The sequence below is a fragment of the Lepidochelys kempii genome, chromosome 6 (genome assembly GCF_965140285.1).
Source record: "Lepidochelys kempii isolate rLepKem1 chromosome 6, rLepKem1.hap1, whole genome shotgun sequence".
NCBI lineage: Eukaryota > Metazoa > Chordata > Testudines > Cheloniidae > Lepidochelys > Lepidochelys kempii.
Genome location: NC_136385.1, coordinates 76,662,754 through 76,690,619, shown reverse-complemented (window position 1 = coordinate 76,690,619; position 27,866 = coordinate 76,662,754). Strand labels below are relative to the sequence as shown.

Below are 27,866 nucleotides of genomic sequence, written 5' to 3'. Positions count from 1 at the left end.
TAGTCCTGAATACAGATGGGTCCTTGTGGTATGGTGCTAAGAGGCTGGGCAGCTTAACTGTTAGGACACCTTACTTCCAGTCTTTGCTTTTCTGGCAGAGGTGCCTGGTTCCTCACCCAGACTGGGAACCGTCGGGCCTCCACTCATATCTGGGCCTCAGCCCTTAATGGAGTGCGGTAGGGGTGGCCAGGGCCCTCCCTGTCCACGGGTCCCAGTCCAGGGCCCTGTATGTAGCAACATTAGCAAGATCCTCCTGGCAGAGAGTCCAAGTCAACTGCCCAGGGCTGTTTCCTACCTTTGTCCCTTCAGTTTGGGGCCTGGCCCCTATAGTCCAAAACAGTCTGTATTGGCTCACCTGGAGTGGTACTCCATTGTGGACCTTTAGCAGCATCCTGTCATGGCCTTATTCCCCCTGGGTGGGATGGATGTAAAGTTGGAGGGGGCCTAGCCCCACAGTGTCCTTACAGTCTAATACCACACTTCACTCTCTGCATTGGCTGCAGGTATAGCGGGGCAGGGCTAGCTGGGCCTATAAGCTCTCTTTAACCTTCTCCTGCTGCTGTGAGGTTTCTCTGGTCCTTCACAGCCCCTTCCAGAAATGAATGTATCTAATGTGAGAAACAAGGCTGGGTTCCCTCACTTGATGCCATTTTAGACCAGTGTAATTCCATTGACTTAAGAAGACTTCTTGGTTTACAGCGACACACATGAGAGGAGATTCAGGCCCACATGCTCTAACAGCCAGATGGTGCACCCCTTATTGTGGTGGACAGTTACACACATAAGTAGCTCCATTGACTGTAAGGGGTCTGCTCACTCTTGCAGTTGTAAGTACTGCTTACCAGTGAGACTAAGCGGTTCACAATCTGGCCATAAGTGAGAAGGAAATAATTATCAAAACATGAACACTTATTTATGAATTCTGCAGTCCCCCTTTACCCTAATACCATCAGTAATTTGTTAATTCATCCTACTTAAATGCTGTGTCAGCTACATTAGACCATCTCTACCTCATTATGTAGCTTTTTGGAATTAATAAAAATGGAGGAATAAGAGCTGCTTTTATAAAAGCAGAACCTTTAATTGTTTCCACAATTTAACTTTGCCACTGACACTCTCTGTCCTGTTAAAATTCCAACAGGAAGAAAAAAGGTATTTCTAGAACATCATGAGGTTTGCTAACAACTTTCTCTGGATGGTAGGAGAAGCTGCAGAATAGCAGTGTTATAAGCAACATTAACACTATCTCCTGGTTGGAAATCTGCAAGGTTAGGAAGCCATGGAGAATGGCTGTTCCCCATTTCTTACTCAGAATCTGTGAAGCCATGTTTGCAAGAGGCTTCTGTGGATTCTTGGGGTGAAACACACCCCTGAGCTAACACTTGCCTTTCTCTCTATCTCATCACAGTTACCACACCATTCTGCTACCTTCTATCCCAGGGATCAGGAACCTCTGGCCCACGGCCCACGAGGGTAAGTTCCCTGGCAGGCCAGGCTGGTTTGTGTACCTGCTGCATCCGCAGGTTTGGCCAATCACAGCTCCCATTGGCCGCGTTTTGCCACTCCAGGCCAATGGGGGCTGCAGGAAGCGCTGAGTGATGTGCTGGCTGCCGCAGCCCGCGTTGGCCTGGAGAGGCTAACCACAGCCAGTGGGAGTTGTGATCGGCCGAACCTGCAGACGCAGCAGGTAAACAAACCGGCCTGGGCTGCCAGGGGGCTTACCCTGGTGGGCCACGTGCCAAAGGTTGCTGATCTCTGTTCTATCTTCAAAAGTAATGGGGAATATCCAGTCTTATATTATAATAGCCAGTATAAAGTGACAACATTCAATATGATCTCAGAGCTTGTATGCAAAGAAGTGTGGAGACTTACTAGAAAACCTACCTCCAGATTGTACATACAGGTTAATACCTCCGATATGGTATTCTGTTGTATCAAGTTACAACAAAAATGATCCTACATAATAGATGCAGAAACAAAATCTAACTCCAAAACAGGAAAGAATTCTGAAGAATCCCAGAAAGCCAAATGATTATGAGTCCTAGTTTGGAAAAAAACAAACTACTATAAAAAAAAAACCCGAGTAGTAAATTAATATTTAGGGTAGCATTAATTTACTATTGGCAAAACTACACACAGTTGGGATTTATTACTGTTTATTGCTGTTGACTCCGCTAAGCCAATGCAGCTCTGGGGATGTGAGCTGGATTCTACTGCAGCTCGCACATCACCAAGAGAATCGTCAACTAAGTTCTAGTTTTTGTTTTGCAGATTTTTGTTGTTGACTATGGTGGTAGAAGTACATGCGACAGAAGGGGCCTACCTGGCCTTTCAGATTCTAGGATGAACTTACAGATGTTGACAGTCAGGAAAATTATATCTTCACTTGTAAACTGAGTACATTTGATATGGAAATCACTGACAGACTATTAAAAACAGAAATGCAGAATGCCTTTTTCCACCAACTTACTTTTCATAATAGAACCACACTGATGTATAAAGTTTTTGTTCCATAAGTATTTGAAGTAACGTAGAAGATGTTATATATATATATTTTAAAGTTTTGTTCTCCTGAATACCAGAAAATACAGGGTCATTGTGCACTTACAGAGCCAAAACTATCCATTAAATTTTGTTCACAGTGACTTTTTGTTTTGAATCAGCTAAAGTTCTAAACCTCTAAATCATGGACAGATATAAAATAAACTACTACAGATCACTTAGGGTTGGTCTCCACTACTGGGGAGATCAACACTGCTGCAATCGATGAAGCAGGGATCAATTTAGCGGGTCTAGTGAAGACCCACTAAATCGATAGAGTGCTCTCCAGCCAACCCCAGTACTCCAGCTCTCCGAGAAGAGTAAGGGAAGTCGACCAAAGAGCATCTCCCATCAACTTGGTGCAGTGAAGACATCGGGATAAGTGAGTCTAGGCTACGTCAACTCCAGCTATGTTATTCATGTAGCTGGAGTAGCATAATTTAGGTCGACTTACCCCCGTAGTGAAGACAAGCCATTAGAGTAACACTAGCGGATATGTTTCAGAGTAACAGCCGTGTTAGTCTGTATTGGAGGAGGTATTTTTTCATATTCTCTGTGTATAAATAAAGTCTGCTGCAGTTTCCACGGCATGCATCCGATGAAGTGAGCTGTAGCTCATGCTCAAATAAATTGGTTAGTCTCTAAGGTGCCACAAGTACTCCTTTTCTTTTTTACTAGCAGATATGACTGTGATACAGGTATAATGCTTCCATGCTGTTACTCATGCAAGTATCAAGGCAAGCTTTATACCGTATTGTAATATCAAGCACTACAAACTGCAAACAAAAGCACTTTCCTTTGTAACACTTCCATAAAGAGGGAGGAAAGGTCAAAATTGGTATAAAAAGCACCGAAGTCTTTATCGTATATATTAAGATGTAGATATTATCCTTAGGTACAGCCCAGAGTAAGCAGCAATATGGTATATTACACCTCCCCTCACGGAACTGTGACTTAGAGTACCTCCCCTGCTCCCCTCTTGTTCTGGGGAGAAATAATTTACTGCAGCCTTTGAAAGGATGCTGCTTACTTCCCCTGCCATGTATCCAGACAGTTCTCCCCCAGTCTCTGCCTCTTCACCACCACCTTGTTCTCTATGGGGAGCACCCAGAGAACACACCCTGCACAAAACCCAGACCCATACTGTGGGGAACCCTAATGCAGTCATATGGTGGGGATGAGCAGCATAACGGCTAGTCACAATCCAACCCTAGATGGAAAAAAAAGAAGCTTCTCACAACTTAGACAATGAAACCATCTGTTTGGATTGTCAGAAACTGTATTATAGTATTAGGTATAGTGTAATGTATGTGCTTTTAAATAACATTCACTACTTAGATGTATTATTTAATTGTTTACATCTTGTTTAATGTAGTACACATTAAATTAAGCCCTTTTAAAATAAAATATTTACATTCAATTTACAAATATTTGCAAAACATACTAATGTTACATATCAATTCATCATTCATGATACATAAATTAGAAAAAAATTCTACATTTGAAATTAAGTATTCACATTCTACTCTTGTAATTTAGCCAAGAATAGGGAACATTTTTAATAGGATATATGCAGAATTTTTCTCAAACAATATGAAAAGTCAGATTTGGCTATTCTGGTAAATTTAATAAAACATGCTTTTCCACTTCATTAAAACAGAGGAGAGAGAAAAATAAACAGCACTTAGCATGTCATTTAAAAATCCTACATATTGTTAGTTTTATACTTACACAGGTAAATATTCGTAATTGGTCTCAGCTTATATATCATGCTGCTCCGGCAGTAAGAGATTTCAATTGAACCATTTTTAGTTTAGTGAATCCATTCTCAAACTGATTTGTGTTGTATTAGCTGAGTGCATAAATATGTATGCCTTCAATAATTTATAGCAGCCACCTATCATTTTTTACATAAAGAAGTCTTCATCTATTGATAAAGAAAAATGCCTTGTTTCCTTAAGGTAAGTCTTTGAATTACAGTGCGTTATAAACTGGAAATTGGTGTGAATGCATTGGCCTTTTGTTCCACAGCAACATAAAATTGTTAATCTATGACCAGCATGAAGCCTTAAGCTGCCTTTGATTTTTCATTCCAATTTAATTCACTTGGCTACCCTTCAGTGATTGGCTTTGACTGGAAAGTCACATGTTATATAGAGACAAAAATACAACTGCTGCTTAAGCTTGTCATGCTGGGAAGTCGTTCAATTAAAACTGGAGCTATTTGCTCACAGTATCTATCAAGGTCAGTCTTAACCGGATCTTGTAAACTCAAAGGCTTTGTCCTGAATATTCAGTTTTGCTTAATTCTCTTCATAGAATCATAGAATCATAGAATATCAGGGTTGGAAGGGACCCCAGAAGGTCATCTAGTCCAACCCCCTGCTCGAAGCAGGACCAATTCCCAGTTAAATCATCCCAGCCAGGGCTTTGTCAAGCCTGACCTTAAAAACCTCTAAGGAAGGAGATTCTACCACCTCCCTAGGTAACGCATTCCAGTGTTTCACCACCCTCTTAGTGAAAAAGTTTTTCCTAATATCCAATCTAAACCTCCCCCACTGCAACTTGAGACCATTACTCCTCGTTCTGTCATCTGCTACCATTGAGAACAGTCTAGAGCCATCCTCTTTGGAACCCCCTTTCAGGTAGTTGAAAGCAGCTATCAAATCCCCCCTCATTCTTCTCTTCTGCAGGCTAAACAATCCCAGCTCCCTCAGCCTCTCCTCATAACTCATGTGTTCCAGACCCCTAATCATTTTTGTTGCCCTTCGCTGGACTCTCTCCAATTTATCCACATCCTTCTTGAAGTGTGGGGCCCAAAACTGCACACAGTACTCCAGATGAGGCCTCACCAATGTCGAATAGAGGGGAACGATCACGTCCCTCGATCTGCTCGCTATGCCCCTACTTATACATCCCAAAATGCCATTGGCCTTCTTGGCAACAAGGGCACACTGCTGACTCATATCCAGCTTCTCGTCCACTGTCACCCCTAGGTCCTTTTCTGCAGAACTGCTGCCTAGCCATTCGGTCCCTAGTCTGTAGCTGTGCATTGGGTTCTTCCGTCCTAAGTGCAGGACCCTGCACTTATCCTTATTGAACCTCATCAGATTCCTTTTGGCCCAATCTTCCAATTGGTCTAGGTCCTTCTGTATCCTATCCCTCCCCTCCAGCGTATCTACCACTCCTCCCAGTTTAGTATCATCCGCAAATTTGCTGAGAGTGCAATCCACACCATCCTCCAGATCATTTATGAAGATATTGAATAAAACCGGCCCCAGGACCGACCCTTGGGGCACTCCACTTGATACCGGCTGCCAACTAGACATGGAGCCATTGATCACTACCCGTTGAGCCCGACAATTTAGCCAGCTTTCTACCCACCTTATAGTGCATTCATCCAGCCCATACTTCCTTAACTTGCTGACAAGAATACTATGGGAGACCGTGTCAAAAGCTTTGCTAAAGTCAAGAAACAATACATCCACTGCTTTCCCTTCATCCACAGAACCAGTAATCTCATCATAAAAGGCGATTAGATTAGTCAGGCATGACCTTCCCTTGGTGAATCCATGCTGACTGTTCCTGATCACTTTCCTCTCATGCAAGTGCTTCAGGATTGATTCTTTGAGGACCTGCTCCATGATTTTTCCAGGGACTGAGGTGAGGCTGACTGGCCTGTAGTTCCCAGGATCTTCCTTCTTCCCTTTTTTAAAGATTGGCACTACATTAGCCTTTTTCCAGTCATCCGGGACTTCCCCGGTTCGCCACGAGTTTTCAAAGATAATGGCCAGTGGCTCTGCAATCACAGCCGCCAATTCCTTCAGCACTCTCGGATGGTTTTCTTCTTGTTGCCAACATACCTGAAGAAACCCTTCTTGTTACTCTTGACATCTCTGGCTAGCTGCAGCTCCAGGTGCGATTTGGCCCTCCTGATAACATTCCTACATGCCCGAGCAATATTTTTATACTCTTCCCTGGTCATATGTCCAACCTTCCACTTCTTGTAAGCTTCTTTTTTATGTTTAAGATCCGCTAGGATTTCACCATTAAGCCATACTACTGTACACCTACAGACTAAGTCAAGCGTGCAGCATGGATTTACAGTACCATATTGTTAACAGTATTTTAAAGTTTTAGCTTCACTGGACAGGAGTCTTGGTGATCTATAGTATCACGTTAAGAAGTGATGCAACAGATACAGTACCTAAGACATTTTAAAGTAAGGATGAAAGGGTCAAATTGCCTGATGATGGCATCTGAGTGAGAGATTGTGCTGAATATACTTGGAAACAAAATGATATATCTAGAGAGCTAAATATTTATATCACACTTAGTAACTGTGCTACCCAAGCACCTTACGAGATTGAAAAATCCAACTATCACACTAGACTCTTAGAAGTAGCTTTCTCCTATTTAAATATAGAACACAAGCACTGATGGATAACATAATATTACTGTCCCAAAACTTGGAAGAAGCTCTTACTATACCATATAAATGATATGTTGATTAAGGGTTTCCTAAGAATGTTTTGACTTGACACACTGAGATGATTCCAAACAGTTCATCCAAAAGCCATGTCATCAAATTTAAGTGGGATACAAACGTACTAATTTTCTGTTAGTCACTCTTATTCAAGTATTTGGAGGGTTGAATGGAGTGGAACAAATTTTGCAGATCTGAGGAGAAATGGAAATTCATGTCCATCTATTAAAGTAGGGAATAGCTGTATGCAAACAGATACTATTTGGTAACAGCTCAAAATGTCATAACTATGCTGATTATCTTGCCTTTTAATGTGACTGTTGTTTTGTTTTGGATCCATACCAAATACTAAGTATTTTTTTATTGTATTAGTTTCTTAAGATGTAGACTTTACGTTTAAAATTACTCTTTTCCTCCAGGAAACTGTTGACATTTCTTCAATACCTCTCCCCTTTTTAAAAATAGGTGTATATTTCAGTTAAAAGTTAGCCTTACTGGCTAAAACCATGTTTCACTTCCTGGTACATATTCTTCACTGTTTACCTATCAACCGTTTATATTAAATTTTTTTATATATATTGTATTATGTAGCACGCAGGAATCCTAGTCATGGACCAGGATTCCATTGTACTAGCCGCTATGCAAACACAGAACAAAAATAAGTAGATTGTAAGCTCTTTGGGGCAAAGACCAAGCAGAAGCCAAGAGACAGAGGATACCATACAGACAAATGGGGGAGTACAAGAAAACAATGTTAGCATGATAGACAGTGGTCTCATCATACCGGTGGCCTACTTTTGTCAAGTTTAGCATAGGCGTCACAGAAAAGGAGAGTTTTAGGAAGGGTTTTGAAGGAAGATAGTGAGGTAGTTTTGAGGAAGTTTACAGGGAGCTTCTTCCACACGAGGGGCAGCATGGGAGAAAGCATGAAGGTGCTTCTTTGACAGTTTAACAAGTGGGCTATGCAGATTGGCATCATGGGCCAATCGGAGATGGGAGTTGGCTTCGAGATAGCATATGAGAGATGATAGATAGGGTGGGAACATGCTGTGAAGGGTCTTAAAAGTAAAGACAAATAGCGCATGTTTGATGTGACAGAGAAAGCAAAGCCAATGTTGGAATGGAAAGAAAGGGGTGATGTGGTCAAAATGATGGGGTAGGAAAATGATCTTTGCAGCAGCATTCTGAATGGATACGAGCAGGTCAAGATTGCATTTCTGAAGGCTAGAGAAAAGGATGTTGCAGCAACTGAGACGTGAGATGACAGCCTGGACAAGAGTTTTATTTGATTAGACAGATAGGAAAGGTGATATCTTAGAGATGTTCTGGAGAAAGAATCTGCAAAATTTAGACATAGCCTGGAAGGCTTGTGGGCAGGAGAGGAAGATTAAGAGATCTGCTGAGTTTGTGCTAATGGCTAGACGTCCACAAGATGTCAGAGAGAGGCTGAGATTTTAGTGTGGCGAGAAGAAAACAAGTAGAGATGCGAGTTATCAGCGTAGACATGGTAATTTAATTTCTTTGCAGTTGAGATTACCAAGAGCTAAGATGTGGAGGGAGAAGATGAGGAGACCAAGAACAGACCCCTGAGGAAACCCCACAGAAAGGTGGAGGAAGGGAATGAGAAAAATCCTCCAAAGGACATGCTGAAGGAGCAGTTAGAGAGGTAGAAAAAGAATCAGGGGAGGACAGAATCACAGAAGCCAAAGGAGAGAAGATTTCAAGAAAAGGAGCATGGCTGATGGCGTTGCATGCAGCTGACAGGTCAAGGAGGATGGGGAAGGAATACTGGTTCTGAGCTTTGGCTAGGAAGCTATTAGAGACTTTGATGAAAGCAGTTTCAATGGAGTGCCTGGAGTGGAAGCTGTACTGGAGAGAGTGTAGGATGGAAATGGAGGAGAGGAACTGCAGCGATTGTAAACAGCACGTTCAATGAGCTTAGAGATGAGAGGGAGAAGGGGCAGTTGCTGGCGAGACAAGTGGTGTTAAGCATGGCTTGGGGTTTTGGTTGGTTTTGTTTAGGACTTTTTAAGATGAGAGAGAATAAAGCATGCTTCTATTTTGAGAGGAAAGAGACAGAGGGGAGTGAAAGGTTGAGGAGAAGAGTAAGATAGGGCATGAGTGTGGGTGCAAGGGAGATCAGGAGAGGGGATGGGACAGGGTCACTAGGGCAAGAGGAAGAGGAGAGCAGACAAGAAATTGCTGCATCTGAGACAGGGGAGAAGGAGGAGAAAGTTGTAGGAGAGGGAAGGGAAAGGAAGGCAAGCTGAGGGGAAAGGGAAGGTCACAAACTGTATTTTGACTAAGGTGAGCAAGCCATCTGTAGGATTAAACCAGATGCCTTATTTAAGCAAACCACAAAAATGTGGCAGCTCTCCCACTATGTCCTCCTTTACACCTTCTCCCAGCTCCCTCTTGTGTTCTCAAGTATACATTGCACTGTGTCACTCCAGCTCCATTCAGTTACCATTGGATCCAACATGAAACCCAGTTATCTTAAATCCAAATTGTAACATATTTTATAGCAAAAAAGGTAGTGATCATAAATAACTAAAAATTACTTTCAAATTTAAATCAAACAATAGATCATGTATGTGAACAAGAGTAAGTTAACCTTATGAGTTTCTGCAATGGATATGTGCTTTCTTTCTGTTACTTAGAAAAATGAACAAAGTGAGATTGCAGTGTGCCAACTTGAGGTTTTCAAAATCATACATATCTACGTTCATTTCTGAATTAGAATGTATTAAAACCAGAAAAGGGAGTGGTCTTACCCCAACCTCTTCATTCTTTATACTCTTTGCAAAATGCTCAGAGTATTCACATTGAATTTTCTGTTGTGAACCAAGTAATGTTCATGTATACCATTTTCATGCGAATTACACGTGAGAAACCGCATGATTTTTCCATGTGACTTATGTGCAAACTCACCTCAGGAAATGAAAATTATTTATGGACAAAACCCATAGTATTTTTAAAATGCTAATTAGCAATTATCTCAACCACTTAGAGAAGATATTTACAAACCCTTTTCATTCTTCAAACAAAAAGCATAAAGAATCAGTATAATATCAGCTGTGTTCTATTCTAAGAGTCTTTAAAGAGAGCTTTGTTTCTATAAAACTGATTTTTTCCAAAGCCACGGTACAAGAGAAGATCACAAGACCTAGTTACTGAATTCGTCTTATTGCTTTTATCTATTTTCAAATCAAAGAGCTAGTTAGTTAACACAAGCCCTGCATACCAATATAAAATTCAAGCAGTAAAAACCACTTATTAACCTGTTCTGTAACTGTTGTTCTTCAAGATGTGTTGCGCATGGCCATTCCATATCAAGTGTGTGTGTGTATTCAGTGCGCCAGAGTCAGATTTTCCTTTAGTGGTACCTCTCAGGACGGCATATGTGCTCTTAGCTATTTCATATTACTGCATAATGGTATAAAGGGTGGAGCTTTCCCAGACCACCACCTCAGTTCCTTCTTATCAGATTGTGATATAGAAGGGAAGGAGAGTGTGTCGTGGAACGGACACACAACACATCTCAAAGAACAGCAACGGTTACAGAACATGTTAGTGACTGCACATGTCCATTCCACTTTAAGTGACTTACAAGCAATTCAATTCAGGAGGTGGGTTTCAGAGTTTACCTGAACAATGACTGAAGAACTGCTTGTCCAAACTTGGCATCATCTCTTGAATGATTAGATATAGTATAATGAGTAGCAAAGGTATATACTGATGACCAAGCTGCAGCTCTACCAATGCAAGTTATAGGTACTAGAGCCAAAAGCTGTGGAAGCTGCTTGAGATCTTGTAGCGTGTGCTACCGCCTTGCTTGGAGGGGGTACATTGGAAATGTAGTAACAGACATATGCAGGATGAAATCTAGGACAAAATCCTCTGCACCTTTCATACTATCTGCAACTGACATGAACAGCTGGGCTGATGATCTAAAAGACCTACTTCTGTCCAAGTAAAAATCCAATGCCCTTCTTACATCCAAGGAATGGAGCCTCTTCTTATTCTTAAGAAAGAAAGTCAGTAAATATATGACTTGATTGAGGTGGAAGTCCAATTCTACTTAAGTTAGGAATTTCAGATGTGGATGAAAGTATCCCTTGTCCTTATAAAAAAAATTGTGTCAAGTGGGTCAGCTACCAGTGCTCGTAATTCCGCCACCCCTGTTAATAGCTACCAAAAAGTTGTTTTCATGGTTAGATGCAGCAAAGAGCAGTCACATTCATAGGGCAAACCCATCAACCTTGTTAGCACCAGATTAAGTTCCAGGGAGGAATGGGATCCATGATCTCCATAACATGTCCAGACTCTTTCAGAATCTGACTGACATAGGATTAGAAAACACTAAGCGATCCATAATTGGTGGGTGAAAAGCAGAGATAGCTGCCAGTTGAACTCTGATGGAACTAAATTGACAGGCCTTGTTGTTTCAGGTGGGATAAATAGTCCAAAATATGTTGGATAGAGGCCAGGACTGGCAGAACACCCTTCTGCTTTGACCATAAGGAGAATTGCTTTCACTTCAACAGGTCAGTATGATCTAATAGATGGTTTCCTGCTGATTCAGGAGAATGTTTTGCACATTCCCCTAAGCTTCACTTCTTGAGCATGGAGTATCCAGGTCATAAGATGGAGAGTGACAGACAGAGAAATAGCAACAGACTGTTGTTCTTGGAAATCAGGTCGGGTTCTGTAGGTAATGTTAAAGGAAACCCGGCAGAGAGGGCGCTGCAGACTGGAGAACCAATGCTGGTGTGGCCAACTAGTGCTATGAGGATCACACAAGACCCAATGGGTACCACCAAAGGAAAAATCTCCAACACTAGTGTGCTGGGCATGCACGCATCTAAAGTGGAATGGATATGTGCAATCATTCAAAGAAGAACTTAATATTCATTACTTTTGCCACCTACATTAAACTGCTGAGATGAAACCTTATCTGCATTTAAATTTTCAGTTACAATTTTATTAGCAAAGCCCCATACATACTACTAATCAAGAAAGTCAAACCAAACACAATCAAACAAATTCAAAACTAGGACTGACTCAGTCCTTAACTCATCCTATTATTTCTAAATATAGCCATACGATAGGAAACACACACACAGGTAGAACTACCAGACTTCAATAGGTATCTCTAGGCACAAGCCAAGGCAATATCATCTTTAATTTCCTTTTCCTAAGGTGGTTTTATATTGGAAGTAAAGTCATGTAGAATTGGACTTTTATGGTTCATGTGGAAAAAAGGAATTTCCTTAGCAATGTTTCAGGAATGAAAGTTTAAGAACACAGGAAACGTTTTCTGAAAATAAAAGTCATCAGCAGTTCATCTCCCCTTTCTCCTAGCACACCTTCCTTTAGCAATAGGGCATCACAGGGGAGAAGCAGTGGCTTGAGCCATGCCCTCACCTATGTTCAGTGTGGATGGAATCTTGAAAGAGTTTAGCTGCCAAACTAATGTATTTCTACAGAACATGTGTAAACTGAGATTTTCTAAAGGATTATAACTTGGCCAAATTGGGCTGATTTTCATATGTATAGCAATAGGCACATCCCTGTCACAAAGGCAAATCCCCACATTCCCCCTCCCCCCACCTTGTTTTTGGAATCAGCTGAACCATTTTGGCTGAATCTATTCAAAACAATTCAGTCTGATGCAAACACCCACCCAGCATGGAAATATTTAGCCCAAACAGTAAAAGTCTGATAAAGTTATAAGCAACTGAAAACAGGGTCTTCAAATGGGAAGTGCTGGGCAACTTGAATAACAGGTGGCACTGCCAGCTCCACCTATGGTGTGTACACACACACACACACACACACACACACACACACACACACATTGTAATATGATACTTTGTACTTAATGTACCTAAAACCTTTAAGCCAATAAGTTTAAAGTTTACTAACATTAGTTATGTTCAATACACCCTTATGAAGTAGGTTTTACACACAATTTAAAGATGGGGAAACCGAGGCACAAATATTGGGTGAGTCACCCAAGGTCACAGAGGCTTTGCCAGAATTTGGAATGCTTACTTTCAGTTTCCTATTCTAACCATGGATGTGCTTCAGTGAATTTGAGAAAAATACCACTGGTCTCTCTCCTGTCCCAGAGTAGAAGCCGTGTTAGTCTGTATCTGCAAAAAGAACAGGAGTACTTGTGGCACCTTAGAGACTAACATTTATTAGATCATAAGCTTTCGTGGGCTACAGCCCACTTCATCGGATGCATAGAATGAAACATATAGTAAGATCTATTGTGACAGGATCAGGCCAGATGGCTACAGGAGAGTAATAGAAGGCAGATATATTAGCCCCAGGCTAAGTAGGTCCCTTTTTCCCTGGATAAGGTGACAGGGAATGTTCCAGAACAATCAGGAACCTTCTGGAGACAATTAAGACAGGCTGATGAGAACACCTGCAGCCAATCAAGAAGCTGCTAGAATCAATTAAGGCAGGCTAATCAGGGCACCTGGGTTTTAAAAAGGATCTCACTTCAGTTTGTGGTGTGCGTGTGAGGAGCGGGGAGCAAGAGGCACTAGGAGCTGAGAGTGAGAACGCGGACTGTTGGAGGACTGAGGTGTACAAGCATTATCAGACACCAGAAAGAAGGTCTATGGTGAGGATAAAGAAGGTGTTGGGAGGAGGCCATGGGGAAGTAGCCCAGGGAGTTGTAGCTGTTGCACAACTGTTCCAGGAGGCACTCTAGACAGCTGCATTCCACAGGGCCCTGGGCTAGAACCCAGAGTAGAGGGTGGGCCCGGGTTCCCCCCAGATCCTCCCAACTCCTGGTCAGACACAGGAGGAGTTGACCTGGACTGTGGGTTCAGAAAAACGGCCAAGCTGAGGGGCTGCCGTGAAGCTCCAAGGCGAGCAGATCCGCCAATAAGCACAAGACCCACCAAGGTAGAGCAGGAACTTTGTCACATGAGCTATTATCAGCAGGAGAAAAAAACTTTTGTAGTGATAATCAAGATGGCCCATTTAGACAATTGACAAGAAGGTGTGAGAATACTTAACTTACAGACATAGATTCAATATGTGTAATGACCCAGCCACTCCCAGTGTCTATTCAAACCCAAATTAATGGTATCTAGTTTGCATATTAATTCAGATTCATCAGTTTCTCATTGGAGTCTGTTTTTGAAGCTTTTCTGTTGCAAAATTTCCACCCTTAAATCTTTTACTGAGAGGCCAGAGAGGTTGAAGTGTTCTCCTACCAGTTTTTGAATGTTATGATTCCTGATGTCCGATTTGTGTCCGTTTATCCTTTTGCGTAGAAACTGTCCAGTTTGGCCAATGTACATGGCAGAGGGTCATTGCTGGCACATCATGGCATCACATTGGTAGATCATCTGGACCCATGGGAAAAGAAGCCCTTGAGAAATTCCACCATGATTTCAACAATTTCCATCCCACTATCAACCTCAGTGTGGACCAGTCCACATAAGCGGTCCATTTCCCGGACACTACTTTGCTAAGAAGCGATGGTCACATAAACACCACCCTATATCGGAAACCTGCTGACCTCTATACTTACCTACATGCCTCCAGCTTCCATCGAGGACACACCACATGATCCATTGTCTACAGCCAAGGTTTAAGATACAATCGCATTTGCTCCAATCCCTCAGACAGAGACAAACACCTACAAGGTCTCTATCAAGCATTCTTAAAACTACAATACCCACCTGCTGAAGTGAAGAAACAGATTGACAGAGCCAGAAGAGTACCCAGAAGTCACCGACTACAGGACAGGCCCAACAAAGAAAACAACAGAACGCCACTAGCCGTCACGTTCAGCCCCCAACTAAAACCTCTCCAACGCATCATCAAAGATCTACAACCTATCCAGAAGGACAACCCATCACTCTCACAGATCTTGGGAGACAGGCCAGTCCTTGCTTACAGACAGCCCCCCAACCTGAAACAAATACTCACCAGCAACCACACAACAAAAACACTAACCCAAGAACCTATCCTTGCAACAAAGCTCGATGCCCACTCTGTCCACATTTATTCAAGTGACACCATCATAGGACCTAATCACATTAGCCATGCCATCAGGGGCTCGTTCACCTGCACATCTACCAATGTGATATATGCCATGATGTGCCAGCAATGCCCCTCTGTCATGTACATTGGCCAAACTGAACAGTCTCTACGCAAAAGAATAAATAGACACAAATCTGACATTAGCCTCGTGCAGTTTGTATGGTAACTTCCAACTTATCTGTATGTGTGTATATAACTATATGTTCCATTCTATGCATCTGATGAAGTGGGCTGTAGCCCACGAAAGCTTATGCTCTAATACATTTATTAGTCTCTAAGGTGCCACAAGTACCTCCTGTTCTTTCTCCTGTCCCAGACACTATTTCCTAAAGCAATGTGACAGAGTGTCACTCTGTATTATTTAAATATAAAAACATCTCTGAATAGTTTCTCTGGAGTTTTGTTTACTAGCGTGAACATTTCCTTTACAAAAGGTACAGTCCCTGCTGCTGAGATAGATTCCTTAAGGGTGGAGAGACTGCTGGGTGGAGCTGGAGGAAAGGTTTTACCTTTTGGAGGCAAAAAATCTGCCCCAGGACAAGTCTGCCCGCTTCTTATTTACAATGTCACCAGAAAATGAGAACAGGCGTTCACATGGGACATTTTGCATGGGACATTTTAGCCAGCATTGCAAGGTATTTACATGCCAGATATGCTAAATATTCGTATGCCCCTTCTTGCTTCGGCCACCATTCCAGAGGATATGCTTCCATGCTGATGACTATCATTTAAAAAAAATGTGTTAATTTAAATTTGTGACTGAACTCCTTGAGGGAGAATTGTATGTCTCTGGTTGTTTTACCTGCATTCTGCCCTATATATCATGTTATAGCAGTCTCGGACGATAACCCAGCACATATTGTTCATTTTAAGAACACTTTTAAAGAACATTTTAAGAAGGTACCAATGTGAGATTTCTAAAGATATCTAGAGCACTCAACACAACGTTTAAAAATCTGAAGTACCTTCCAAAATCTGAGATGGACGAGGTGTGGAGCATGCTTTCAGAAGTCTTAAAAGAGCAACACTCGATGCAGAAACTACAGAACCTGAACCAACAAAAAAGAAAATCAACGTTCTGCTTGTGGCATCTGACTCAGATAATAGAAATGAACGAGTCAGTCCACACCGCTTTGGATTTTTATCAAGCAGAACCTGTCATCAGCATGGACGTATGTCCTCTGGAATGGTGGTTGAAGCATGAAGGGACATATGAATCTTTAGCACATCTGGCATATCTTGTGAGGTCAGCTGCAACAGTGCCATGAGAACACCTGTTCTCACTTTTAGGTGACATTGTGAACAAGAAGCAGGCAGCATTATCGCCTGCAAATGTAAACAAACTTTTTTGTCTAAGTGATTGGCTGAACAAGAAATAGGACTGAGTGGACTTGTAGGCTCTAAAGTTTTACATTGTTTTATTTTTGAGTGTAGTTATATTTTGTACATAATTCTACATTTGTATGTTCAACTTTCATGATAAAGAGATTGTACTACAGTACTTGTATTAGGTGAATTCAAAAATACTATTTCTTTTGTTTTTTACCGTGCAAATATTTGTAATAAAAAATAAATAAAGTGAGCACTGTACACTTTGTATTCTGTGTTGTAATTGAAATCAATATATTTGAAAATGTAGAAAACATCAAAAACATTTAAATAAATGGTATTCTATTATTAAGAGTGTGATTAATCACAATTTTTTTATCACATTAATAGTGATTAATTTTTTTAATCGCTTGACGGCCTTAATATATATTTGATGTATTTTTGTGAGAATGGAATTAATTCCTCTATGTTTAACATTTTTATTCTGACACTTCTATTTGTTTGGCACTAAAACAGGAAAAGAAAACAAAATCATTGTGCATCCAAATAATGGGGTTTGATCACTTAGTTTTTGTTCTGACCTAGGAGGACATCTCAGTGACAGGAAAGCTGAGCTGCTTTTCATTGTAAGAAAAAGGATTATAATATACAAGACCCTTGTGACATTTTTTTCATATGAACTCAAAAATTATCCTATTCAAAATTTTAAAACTAGATGCTCTCCCTTCAAGCAAATACATGATAGTTTTGGCAACGGAGACTTTAGGGGATTCCAAGTTCAAGTATGGAAGCATGTGATTTAGGTCTTGTCTACACTAGAGTTACAGCTGAGTCAGGGGATCTGGTTGCAACATGCTTCTAATTCATATCATAGATGGGACTCAACTTCACTGGATGTCTCTTCAGGTCCCAGTTAATAGTTAGCATAATAAGTCTCCTGTCTCTACTATAAGTCATTATTATTTATATTTACATTATTATTTATATTTCAGTTGTACCCAAAAACCCCAATCAAATGGAGGCCCTGTGTGTTAGACTATATAAACATGTAACTCAAAGACGATAAGGCCGTTGCGGAGAAACTAAATGAATTCTTTGCATCAATCTTCACTGTTGAGGATGTGAGGGAGATTCCCAAAGCTTAGCCATTCTTTTTGGGTGACAGATGTGAGGAACTGTCCCAAATTGAGGTGTCATTACAGGAGGTTTTGGAACATATTGATAAACTAAACAGTAATAAGTCTCCAGGACCTGATGGTATTCACCCAAGAGTTCTGAAGGAACTCTTATGTGAAATTGCAGGACTATTAACTGTCATCTGTAACCTATCTTTTAAATCAGCTTCTGTACCAAATGACTGGAGGATAGCTAATGTGATGCCAATTTTTAAAAAGGGCTCCAGAGGTGACCCTGGCAACTACAGGCCAGTAAGCCGCACTTCAATACCAGGCAAACTGGTTGAAACTATCTTAGAGAACATAATTGTCAGACACACAGATGAACATAATTTGTTGGGAAATAGTCAACATGGTTTTTGTAAAGGGAAATCATGCCTCACCAATCTACTAGAATTCTTTGAGGGGGTCAACAAGCATGCAGACAAAGGAGATCCAGTGGATATAGTGTAGTTCAATTTTCAGAAAGCCTTTAACAAGGTCTCTCACCAAAGGCTCTTAAGCAAAATAAGCTGTCATGGGATAAGAGGGAAGGTTCTCTCATGGATTGGTAACTGGTTAAAAGATAGGAAACAAAGGGTAGGAATAAATGGTCAGTTTTCAGAATGGAGAGAGATAAATAATGGTGTACCTCAGGGATCTGTACTGGGCCCAGTGCTATTTAACACATTCATAAACTATCTGGAAAAAGGGGTAAACAGTGAGGTGGCAAAATTTGCAGATGATACAAAACTACCCAAGAAAGGTTAAGTCCCAGGCAGATTGTGAAGGATTGTGAATCCTACAAAAGGATCTCACAAAACTGGATAACTGGGCAACAAAATGGCAGATGAAATTTAATGTTGATAAATGCAAAGTAATGCACATTGGAAAACATAATCCTAACTATACATATACAATGATGGGGTCTAAATTAGCTGTTACCACTCAAGAAAAAGATCTTGGAGTCATTGTGGATAGTTCTCTGAAATCATCCACTCAGTGTGCAGCGGCAGACAAAAAAGCAAACAGAATGTTGGGAATCATCAAGAAAGGGATAGATAATAAGACAGAAAGTATCATATTGCCTCTATATAAATCCATGGTATGCCCACACCTTGAATACTGCGTGCAGATATGGTCGCCCCATCTCAAAAAAGATATACTGAAATTGAAAAAGGTTCAGAAAAGGGCAACAAAAATTATTAGGGGTACAGAACAGCTTCCATTTGAAGAGAGATTAATAAGACTGGGACTCTTCAGCTTGGAAAAGAGGCGACTAAGGGGGGATATGATAGAGGTCTAGAGAAGGTAAATAAGGAAGTGTTATTTACTCCTTATCATTATACAAGAACAAGGGGCCACCAAATGAAATTAATAGGTGGCAGGTTTAAAACAAACACAAGAAAGTATTTTTTCACACAGCGCACTGTCAACCTCTGGAACTTCTTGCCAGAGGGTGTTGTGAAGGCCAGTACTATAACGGGGTTCAAAAAGGAGCTAGATAGATTCATGGAAGATAGGCCCATCAATGGCTATTAGCCAGGATGGGCAGGAATGATGTCCCTAGCCTCTGTTTGCCAGAAGCTAGGATTATGTGAGAGGGCATGGATCACTTTATGATAACCTGTCTGTTCATTCCCTTTGGGGCACCTGCCATTGGCCACTGTCAGAGGACAGGATACTGGGCTTGATGGACCTTTGGTCTGACCCAGTATGGCCGTTCTTATGGTCTTATGTAAGACGGTAATTTAACTGAAGCAACGTCCGCACATGATCTTATTGTGAGTCTCATGATATTTGGTAGTTTCTTTAAAGCCACAGCTCCGGGAGACATGCAAGAATCTTAACTTACAGTTTAAAAAAAAAAAAAAAAAGGAAGACAACATTTCTTGTTTTTATAGAATCTCACGATCTGGATGGACGTGATACGTGACTTTTGAATGGGTGGGTCTGACAGAACAGATATTTGTAATCAGGTCCTCAACTTGATTGTAACAGTAAGATAGACAGAGGCCTCACAAGTGTATTTATGATGTAGCCCAAGAACTGCAGTCAAGTCTTTGGCAGCACAAACCCCCTACCATACACTTCTTTTTGTGAACTATACACACTGTGGCCGTGATCCTATAAAGACTTATGTGTGTTCTTTCACTACCCTAAGCAATCCCCCTGTGACTACTTATAGTGGTAAAGCTAAGCACATGCACAAGTAACCCAGTTAAGCATGTGCATAAGCATTTGCAGGAATTGGGGCCTGACTGAACTGCCCATGATGATGTCATGTCCATTTGAGACATGGCAATCAACTTCTGGCTACTAAAATGTAAAGAAAACACTGCAGCATCTCACAAAGCCAACTCAAATATGTAACATTATCAGATGATCTCCAACTAGATCCAAATAATAGAAATCCCCTTTGCTTCTCTTACCACAGTGAACAACTAACAACAAGGCTTGCTCATCATTTAATATACACAGAAATATATGTCCTCAGAAAAATGGTACAAGTTTCCATAGTGTTTTAAATGTTAACATTTAAACAGCAGCTACAGAGGGTTTGGTTTTAGACCTCTATGGCAGCAAAGTTTGCATGGCATGGTAGGCTACAGAAACTTCAAAACGGGAGTTATTTAATTATTTCTTGCAAGCCTTAATCTCTTCTTAAACTTTTAATTTGGACTTTGATAATTCAAACAGCATTACTGCCCGTAGAAACAATTCTCAAGAATTCTACTAATGAAGTACTTTTGGACCATAAATTCTGTCCAGCTAATAGTTCACTTGATAAAATGAAAGCTGTGGCCTGCTTAGTGGGCCAGCAGTTGCACTTCAGTACAAGTATAAGTGAAGAGATACAGAAATCCGTATGTTGAAGTGAAGGATGGATAGTCAACCTGTAGGGTTGCCAACTTTCTAATCGTACAAATCTGAACACCATAGCCCTGCCCCTTCCCTGAGGCCTCTCCCCTGCCTGAGGCCCCACCCCTGCTCACTACATTCCCTCTCCCTTGGTGGCGTGCTCTCCCCCACCCTCATTCACTTTCACTGGGCTGGGGCAGGGGGTTGAGGTGCTGGAGCAGGTGAGGGCTCTAACTGGGGGTGCGGGCTTCAGAGTGGGACCAGAAATGAGGGGTTCAGGGTGCGGGAGGGGGCTCTGGGCTGGGGTAGGGAGTTGGGGTCTGGGAGGGGGTGTGGACCCCAGCTGGGGGTGTGAGACTGGGGATAAGGGGTTTGAGGTATGGGGGGGACTGCAGGCTGTGGGGTGGGTCTGAGAGATTCAGAATGCGGGAGGGGGCTGTGGGTTGAGGCAGGGGGTTGCGGTGTGGAAGGAAGTACAGGCTCAGGACTGGGGGTACAGGCTCTGGGTGGGGCCAGGGATGAGGGGTTTGGGGTGCAGGAGGGGGCTCCAGGCTGCGGAGTGGGGCTAAGGGATTTGGAGTTTGGGAGGGGGCTGCGCATTGAGGCAGGTGGTTGAGGTGTGGCAGGGTGAGGGCTCTTGGGTGGGGATGGGGATGAAGGTTTCGGGGTGCAGGAGGGGGCTCCAAGTTTGGGAGGGGCCTCAGGGCTGGGGTTGGGGCCTGCGATTACCTTGGCCGGCTCCCAGTCAGCGGTGCAGCAAGGCTAAGGCAGGCTCCCTGCCTGTCCTGGCTCCGCGCTGGGCCCTGGAAGCAGCCAGCAGGTCCAGCTCCTAGGCGGGGGGGCCAGAAGGCTCTGTGTGCTGCTCTCACCTGCAGGCACTGCCCTTCCATCAGCTTCCAATGGGAGTGCAGAGCCGGTGCTTGGGGCAGGGACAGTGCGTGGAGCCCCATGGGCCCACTGCCTAGGAGCCAGACCCGCTGGACGCTTCTGGGGTGCAGCATGGTGCCAGGACAGGTAGGGACTAGTCTGCCTCAGCCCTGCAGCACTGCTGATCAGACTTTTAACAACCCGGTCAGCAGTGCTGACCGGAGCCGCCAGGGTCCCTTTTCAATCGTGCGTTCTGGTCAAAAACTGGACACCTGGCAGCCCTACCAACCTGAGCAAGAAAAGATATAAGCCCAATGCCACCAAAACATTTTATTTGCTATAAATAAAGTGATGGCAAAGAGCCAGGGAAGCATATATAGAGAGCATCCTCTGCCCACCAAATCATGGAACTGCTTTCAGCGCATCTACTACTATCCATAGTCAGCTAAGTATTCCAATTTAAACTGCTGGAGCGTGCAGTGGGTATCCCAGAATGAAAGAGCGTAAATATCCACCCAAACCTATTCATAACAGCACAAGAGTCATAGTCGTCATCTTGATTCTCTAGTCTCATGACTTGAGTTGATAGTTGTGGAAGTGAGGAAGGAATTGCTTGTGTAGAGCTGTATGAAAAGTTTCATTCACAGTCATACCACTAAATGTTGGATTTTTGCCTTTAAAACAACAAACAAACCCGAAGAGATCACTTGTTCCAGCACCCCTGCCAGACACAGCGTGGTAAAACAGTTCCAAAAAATCTGGATCTGGCACCTGGATCCTATTCTCTTCTAGAGTTCAGTGATTTGTAGTTAGACAAAAGTTTGATATTGGATAAAAAGATTTGAAAAACTGTAGTGACTTTTTTTTTTTTTTTAACAGTATCTTTATGAAGGTGGTGAGTAGAGTTTCATTTTGCGGGTATGGAAGCACTGTTCTGTTTCCTTCTCATTTCCCTTATCTATGAAGAACTTTGAGAATTCACTGAAGTGTGTAGCCGTCTCCCTTAAGCTGTAAAATCACACAAAGAATGCTCACCCCTCCCCTAACTCTTTGTTCTTCACACCCAGATGCTCTAGAACTAAAACTCCCCAGTACTCCAATCTCCCAGAAGAACCTGGGCCTTGTTGTGCCAGTTAACAAGATGCAGAGATATTTGTCCAGCATGCAGTATATATTTCACATTATACAAGTATATTGTAACATGATTCTCACGTGCAACACTTTAAAACACAAACATTTTGTTATCACAGCATTTATATGAATCTGTTGTAGTTACATGGCCAAAGCACCAATCTTAAACCAAGTTAGTATAAGTTAATTTACTTGCACTACAAGTGCAAAATACCATCTGATAACCCAAATCAACTACAAAATGGTTTTGACAATAGATATTCGGTCCATTTGACAATCTAGAACATATAAAACAGGAAAATAAGCAAGTAAAAATTTTCACGCTGTGTAGGAAATGCACTTATAACTGGATGCATATCATATGGTAGATATGAATATCTTACATGTGTGAAAGATTCAGCTTGTGATAAATGTTGTGAACCTAAATATCTGGCAAACACCACAAACTATAATGATCACTTTAATAAAAGCCAAATATATTATCAGATTTTGAATCAGAGCCTTAAATAGTAAACAAACTACTTTAATTGCAAATGCATTGTTTAAGCCCTAAGAATTGGTGATTATTAAAAAGACCACATCTGAGATGCTTAGAGTTTGACAGAATTTTTTATAGTCTGAAATAGGGACTAACCTGAACATAGCTGCTGCTGCTGTGTCTGAGTAGTTAGTTTTTCTTGGATAGTGCATTTTTCCAAACACTCTCCAGTTGTGCACTGATGTAGGCCCGGTTGTCTTACAGAAAATCCCAATTCTCCAGATTCAGGAAACTTCAGATAGAACTGTGATTCCAAATCATTAGCAAAGGAGAGGTTTGTGGCATCGTATCTCCCACTGCGATAGTCATTCAACACAGATTCTTCCTCAGTGTTCTGTGTAGGTAGTGGAAGAATACTATGATGCAGCTGTGGACTAGGCAATCTCGAAGATAAAGGAGAAGGAATAGGTGACATTTGTTTGTGTGCGTTGGATCCTGAATGTGAATTTCTAAAAACATTACAGACAGCAACTATAGAGGGTGATAGCGGCCTTTTCTCTTCTGGTTTAACGTTAGTGCTTGTCTGAGAAATATCAGTTCTTAAATGTATTGGCAGATTTAAAAACAGACGTTTGTTGCTCTCCTGGGGTACGGTAGCTCTTTTGTCATAAATTGAGCCTGGTAGGTTTTTGTCTGCTCTTGTAATTTGTTGTAGTCTCTTCCATTCTGCAGCTTCATCTAAACTGTCATTCTGGATAATTTTCAGAAGGGTTTTATTGACTGCTCCCACAAGGTTGCATGACTCATCAGTAATCTGCGGTCTCTCTTCTTTGCACTGCAAAACACAGCCACTGCGTTCCTTTTCCTGCATCACAGTGTACTTAGAGTCTACAGTAGCTTCACCTATACTGAATACCTCAGCTTTTGGTATAAATTCACTGCACACTTCAGAGAGAACAGGTTTAACAGTTTCCTTATCTTCTTGAGTATCAGTGTAAGAAAGGTTATCATCAGACTCTGTATGGGTCTTTATAACTTTCTGAATACACCTTCTCAAATCCTGTACTTTAGCAACAACTCTGGCTGCAGGTTTCTCACTGTAGGTCTGCTCAGTATACTCATAACCATGCAGGCTTTCAGCTGCTGCAGTCTCGTTTAAGGCCTCAAATCTGTTAGATAAACTGTCTTGGAAAGAGTTCAACAAAGGGCTGCTGTGCTGCACCTTCATTACTTTAAGAGTAGCCTCTGCATCACCCAGTAGACCAGCACTGGGATGTGTAATACAACTTCCAAATACATCATTGTCATATTCAGATAGAGAATCAGACAGGTCTGTATCTGATTTCAAAGTCCCACTGCACTCAAGAAAATCGCCATCTTTTCTCCATCTTTCTGGTGGTATATTTATGTCAAATGGTAAATCATCCTGGTCTTCTACTGTCTGCCAATTAGAATTGGAAAAGGAACCTGGAGAGCTGCCAGCAGAACATTTGGTGGGAAATGTCCTTTTATTTTCCAGTTGCTTGTCTGTCCTGTTTAACACAGAAGGTTCCAAATCGCCATGAACCTTCTTTTTCACTTTCTTGTTTATGAACTCCTCCAAGCTCTCTCTCCTTCTGCCAGTTTTCCTCATCTTTTTGTTTCTCAATTTGGGTTTCTGATCTGTGGATCCCAAAATGATTTCCTGCTGATCCTTGAAACTTAAGAGATCATCATCTTTAAATTTCAGTCCTCCAGAGGCATCCTGTAGCATCCCCTCCTGATTTCCCATTTTAATACCCAGAATGTTGTGTGAACTGAGCAGGTTAGCTAACAGCCTCTCTTTTTCAGCAGTTAGTTTATACAGCTCACTGAGAATATCTTTAGTGGTAGTTTGCTTGAAAAAAATATCTCCAACATTTTCATAAGGTTGCTCTCTCGGTTCTGCTGTCTCTGACCCTTCTCTTACTTGACAGCAGTTATGAAAACGTTTATTGGATTTGTCTAGAGTTACACAGCCCTTGTATGTAAATCCTCTGACCTTTCCCTTTGGAAGATAGAAGCTGACGTAACAGAGTTCCATAATGGGCCTGTGCAATTGGAGGATAGTATGAGTGCCTTCCATTATGCTTACCTAACTATTCATTCATTTAAATTATGTGGTCAGTGTTTCAAAGCTTGTATAAGACAGCATGTGATGTGGAGAATGTACAGAAGGCATCTGACTAATCTTCTACAGTAACACTGCCTGTAAAAAGGAAAAATAAAGGAAGCCGTCAAACTTAATGAAAGCAATTTTGATGTAACAAACTTCAAATTAGTAGCACAACTTCACAATCTTCTCTCAATATACTTCCTGATGCCCTTCTTTCCACTGAAGAATTTAACACAAAAAGGATGGCAACACTAAAATTCATGCTTGATGTCATAACATTTACCCCCAGGTGCTCTTGATCTGGGCCTTTTCAAGGGATTACATGGAGTTTTCCAGGGAACTTGCACCACCCTTCCAAAGCCAAGTTGCTTGTCAACTCTGCAGATATCCCCCCATACACTGCTGAAAAGGTAAGTTACTGTTGAACTCCCTGGCTGATACAAGTATCAGTAACCACAGTCTTAATGAAAAGTGTAAGCTGCCATTTCCACTTCACTCAACATCACCAGAAATATAACCATTAAACTCCCAAACACAATAACTTTCATTGATATTTATTTCACATGAAAGAACCTCCAAACCACTCTCAAACAATTAAAAAAGATTGTGGGTCAAATTCTGCCCATATTTACATTCATGCAACTCCACTGAGGTCAATAAGGTTTCCATAGGAGGAAAAAAATTGGGGCCATTTATTTTGACTAAAATGTCTAAACCATAACAAGGATCTGTTACAGTTTCTGTATTTCCCCCCTGTGGTCATTCAAGGGCACCCACTTTAGACTTCTGGCTCCCAGCTATCACATCTCTTGGGCAGAGACCCACATTTTACTCCCTCCTGACTGGGGATTTTTTAAGGCTGAACAGTTTCCTGCCTACACTGTGATATTCCCACCAAGCCCAAACTACCTTAGAAGGCCAGCACAGGCACTTTGCTTTCTCTCCAAAGGCTCCGACCAGTGTATTGCCAGCAGTTACAAGTTACCCCACAGCTCCTTCTATGCAAGCACACTTCTTCTTAAGATAAAAGCATGGCAGAGAAAGCAGAAATAGGTTTTCTTATAACAGCATTTTGAGGCAAGTTTTGCCCATGGAAGTTGCATTCATGTATTTGATTATAGAATTTGGGTCATTAACAATAAAAATACCTTTTCATTCAAATAAAGTCATCAGACAAGTCAACTTACTTTATAAATATTAAGCCTCAACTCCTGTCTGAGGTGGGCAAAATTAAGTTTATTTAATTAAGCCTCAACTCCTGTCTGAGGTGGGCAAAATTAAGTTTATTTAATAGATGGGAAACCAAGAACTTCAGGGAAAGTGTGAAACCAGAGACTCAAAGGAGAAAACACCCCTAACAGGATGAAGGGTCCGCCTGATCCTCCTCTCCTTGTAACGTCCAGGTACTGGTCTCTTGCAAGCAAAATGGAAACTGAGTGGCTCTGAGTAATCTGCCACAAATTATAGTAAACTGCACAGTTTTGCCTTTATTCAGAGATTACACTTCCAAAGTGAATCAAATTAAATCAGATTAGGGCCTCTTTAATTCTGAATGAGAGTGTCCACACAGGGGTTTCATACAGTAAAACGAATCCATTTTTAATTGGCACATTTAGTTAATTTGAATCAGTTTTCCTTAGTGTCCCTGTGTAGACAAGCACTGGAGTCAGGCTTCAGTCTCCCCAGGAAACTTAACAGGGAAAACCACATTAAATTCACTGACACTAATGGTAGCAATGTTTACAGTATAAGGAGCCAATAAAATAGAAGTCAAGCAAGAAGTCAGAAGGTGTGCAGTCCACACCAACCAGCTTTATTTAAACTAAATACGGTGAAACAGGAAGCTGGAAAAAGGCTGAACAAACAACTGTATATTACAAATAGACAAATCATAAAATCTCCACATTGCAATCATCTTCCCACCTGCCCCCTTCAGTAAAGACTAGCTCAACAGACATTGTGTGTTAGTTTGGACTACTGTGTACTTGTTTATAAAAAACAGGTCTTAAGTGCACAAAATGTTGGCTTGCTGTTATTTGCTGGGGCCCATTTCTGTGAGTAAGGACTTCGGATGATGAGGTAGAAACAAGGGTGTTCAAAGAAACAACAGGGTAGAGATTACTCAGGAGCTGCTGAATGTTCCCTTAAAAGAAGTGTTGCATTATAACACATTATTGGCCAGTGCATCATATTCAGAGCGAAAAGAAAAAGAAAAATAATTGAAAGCCAAGCAAATATTTACTTAAAACACGTACATTAGTGTAAGTCAGTCTGTGTCAGAGTGGATTTCATAGTTTTAAATAGGGATAAAAAGGTGCCATCATTAAGTGAAGAGCTTGACCAACACATTTGTTTGTTGACTATTTTTCTTGACTGACTAGATATTTTATTGCCAAAGTATGATGTACTGATTGTGTGCTAACAGCACTACAGAAGCTACAGACACAGTAACTACATTATGCATCTAATTTAATATCCCCAAATCACAACCATTATATGATCAATTCCAGTTCAGCTTCATTTTCAAGTACGCTTTGATTTTGTTTGTATTCTCTAAATGGCTAATCTCCATCTGGATTAGTGAAATCCAGAAAACCAGTAACTGTAAGGGAGCTCTAGCTACTACTGAACCAAGTACTCTGCATCAAATCTACTGTTTACTGGATAGAATGATTGTCATAAAAATAAAGGGAAGGGTAAACTCCTTTAAAATCCCTCCTGGCCAGAGGAAAAATCCTCTCACCTGTAAAGGGTTAAGAAGCTAAAGGTAACCTCGCTGGCACCTGACCAAAATGACCAATGAGGAGA

General features: G+C 41.5%; 1 protein-coding gene across 1 annotated transcript in view; it reads right to left on the bottom strand.

Annotated features, from left to right (window-relative positions):
* Positions 1-27,866, bottom strand: part of LOC140913618 (formin-1-like) — a 126,842-nt gene that overhangs the window by 75,104 nt on the left and 23,872 nt on the right. Inside the window, exon 3 of the mRNA XM_073350344.1 lies at positions 23,081-25,151. Coding sequence (XP_073206445.1) covers positions 23,081-25,028 — 1,948 coding nt within the window. The 5' untranslated portion in view covers positions 25,029-25,151. The remainder of the gene's footprint in view (positions 1-23,080; positions 25,152-27,866) is intronic.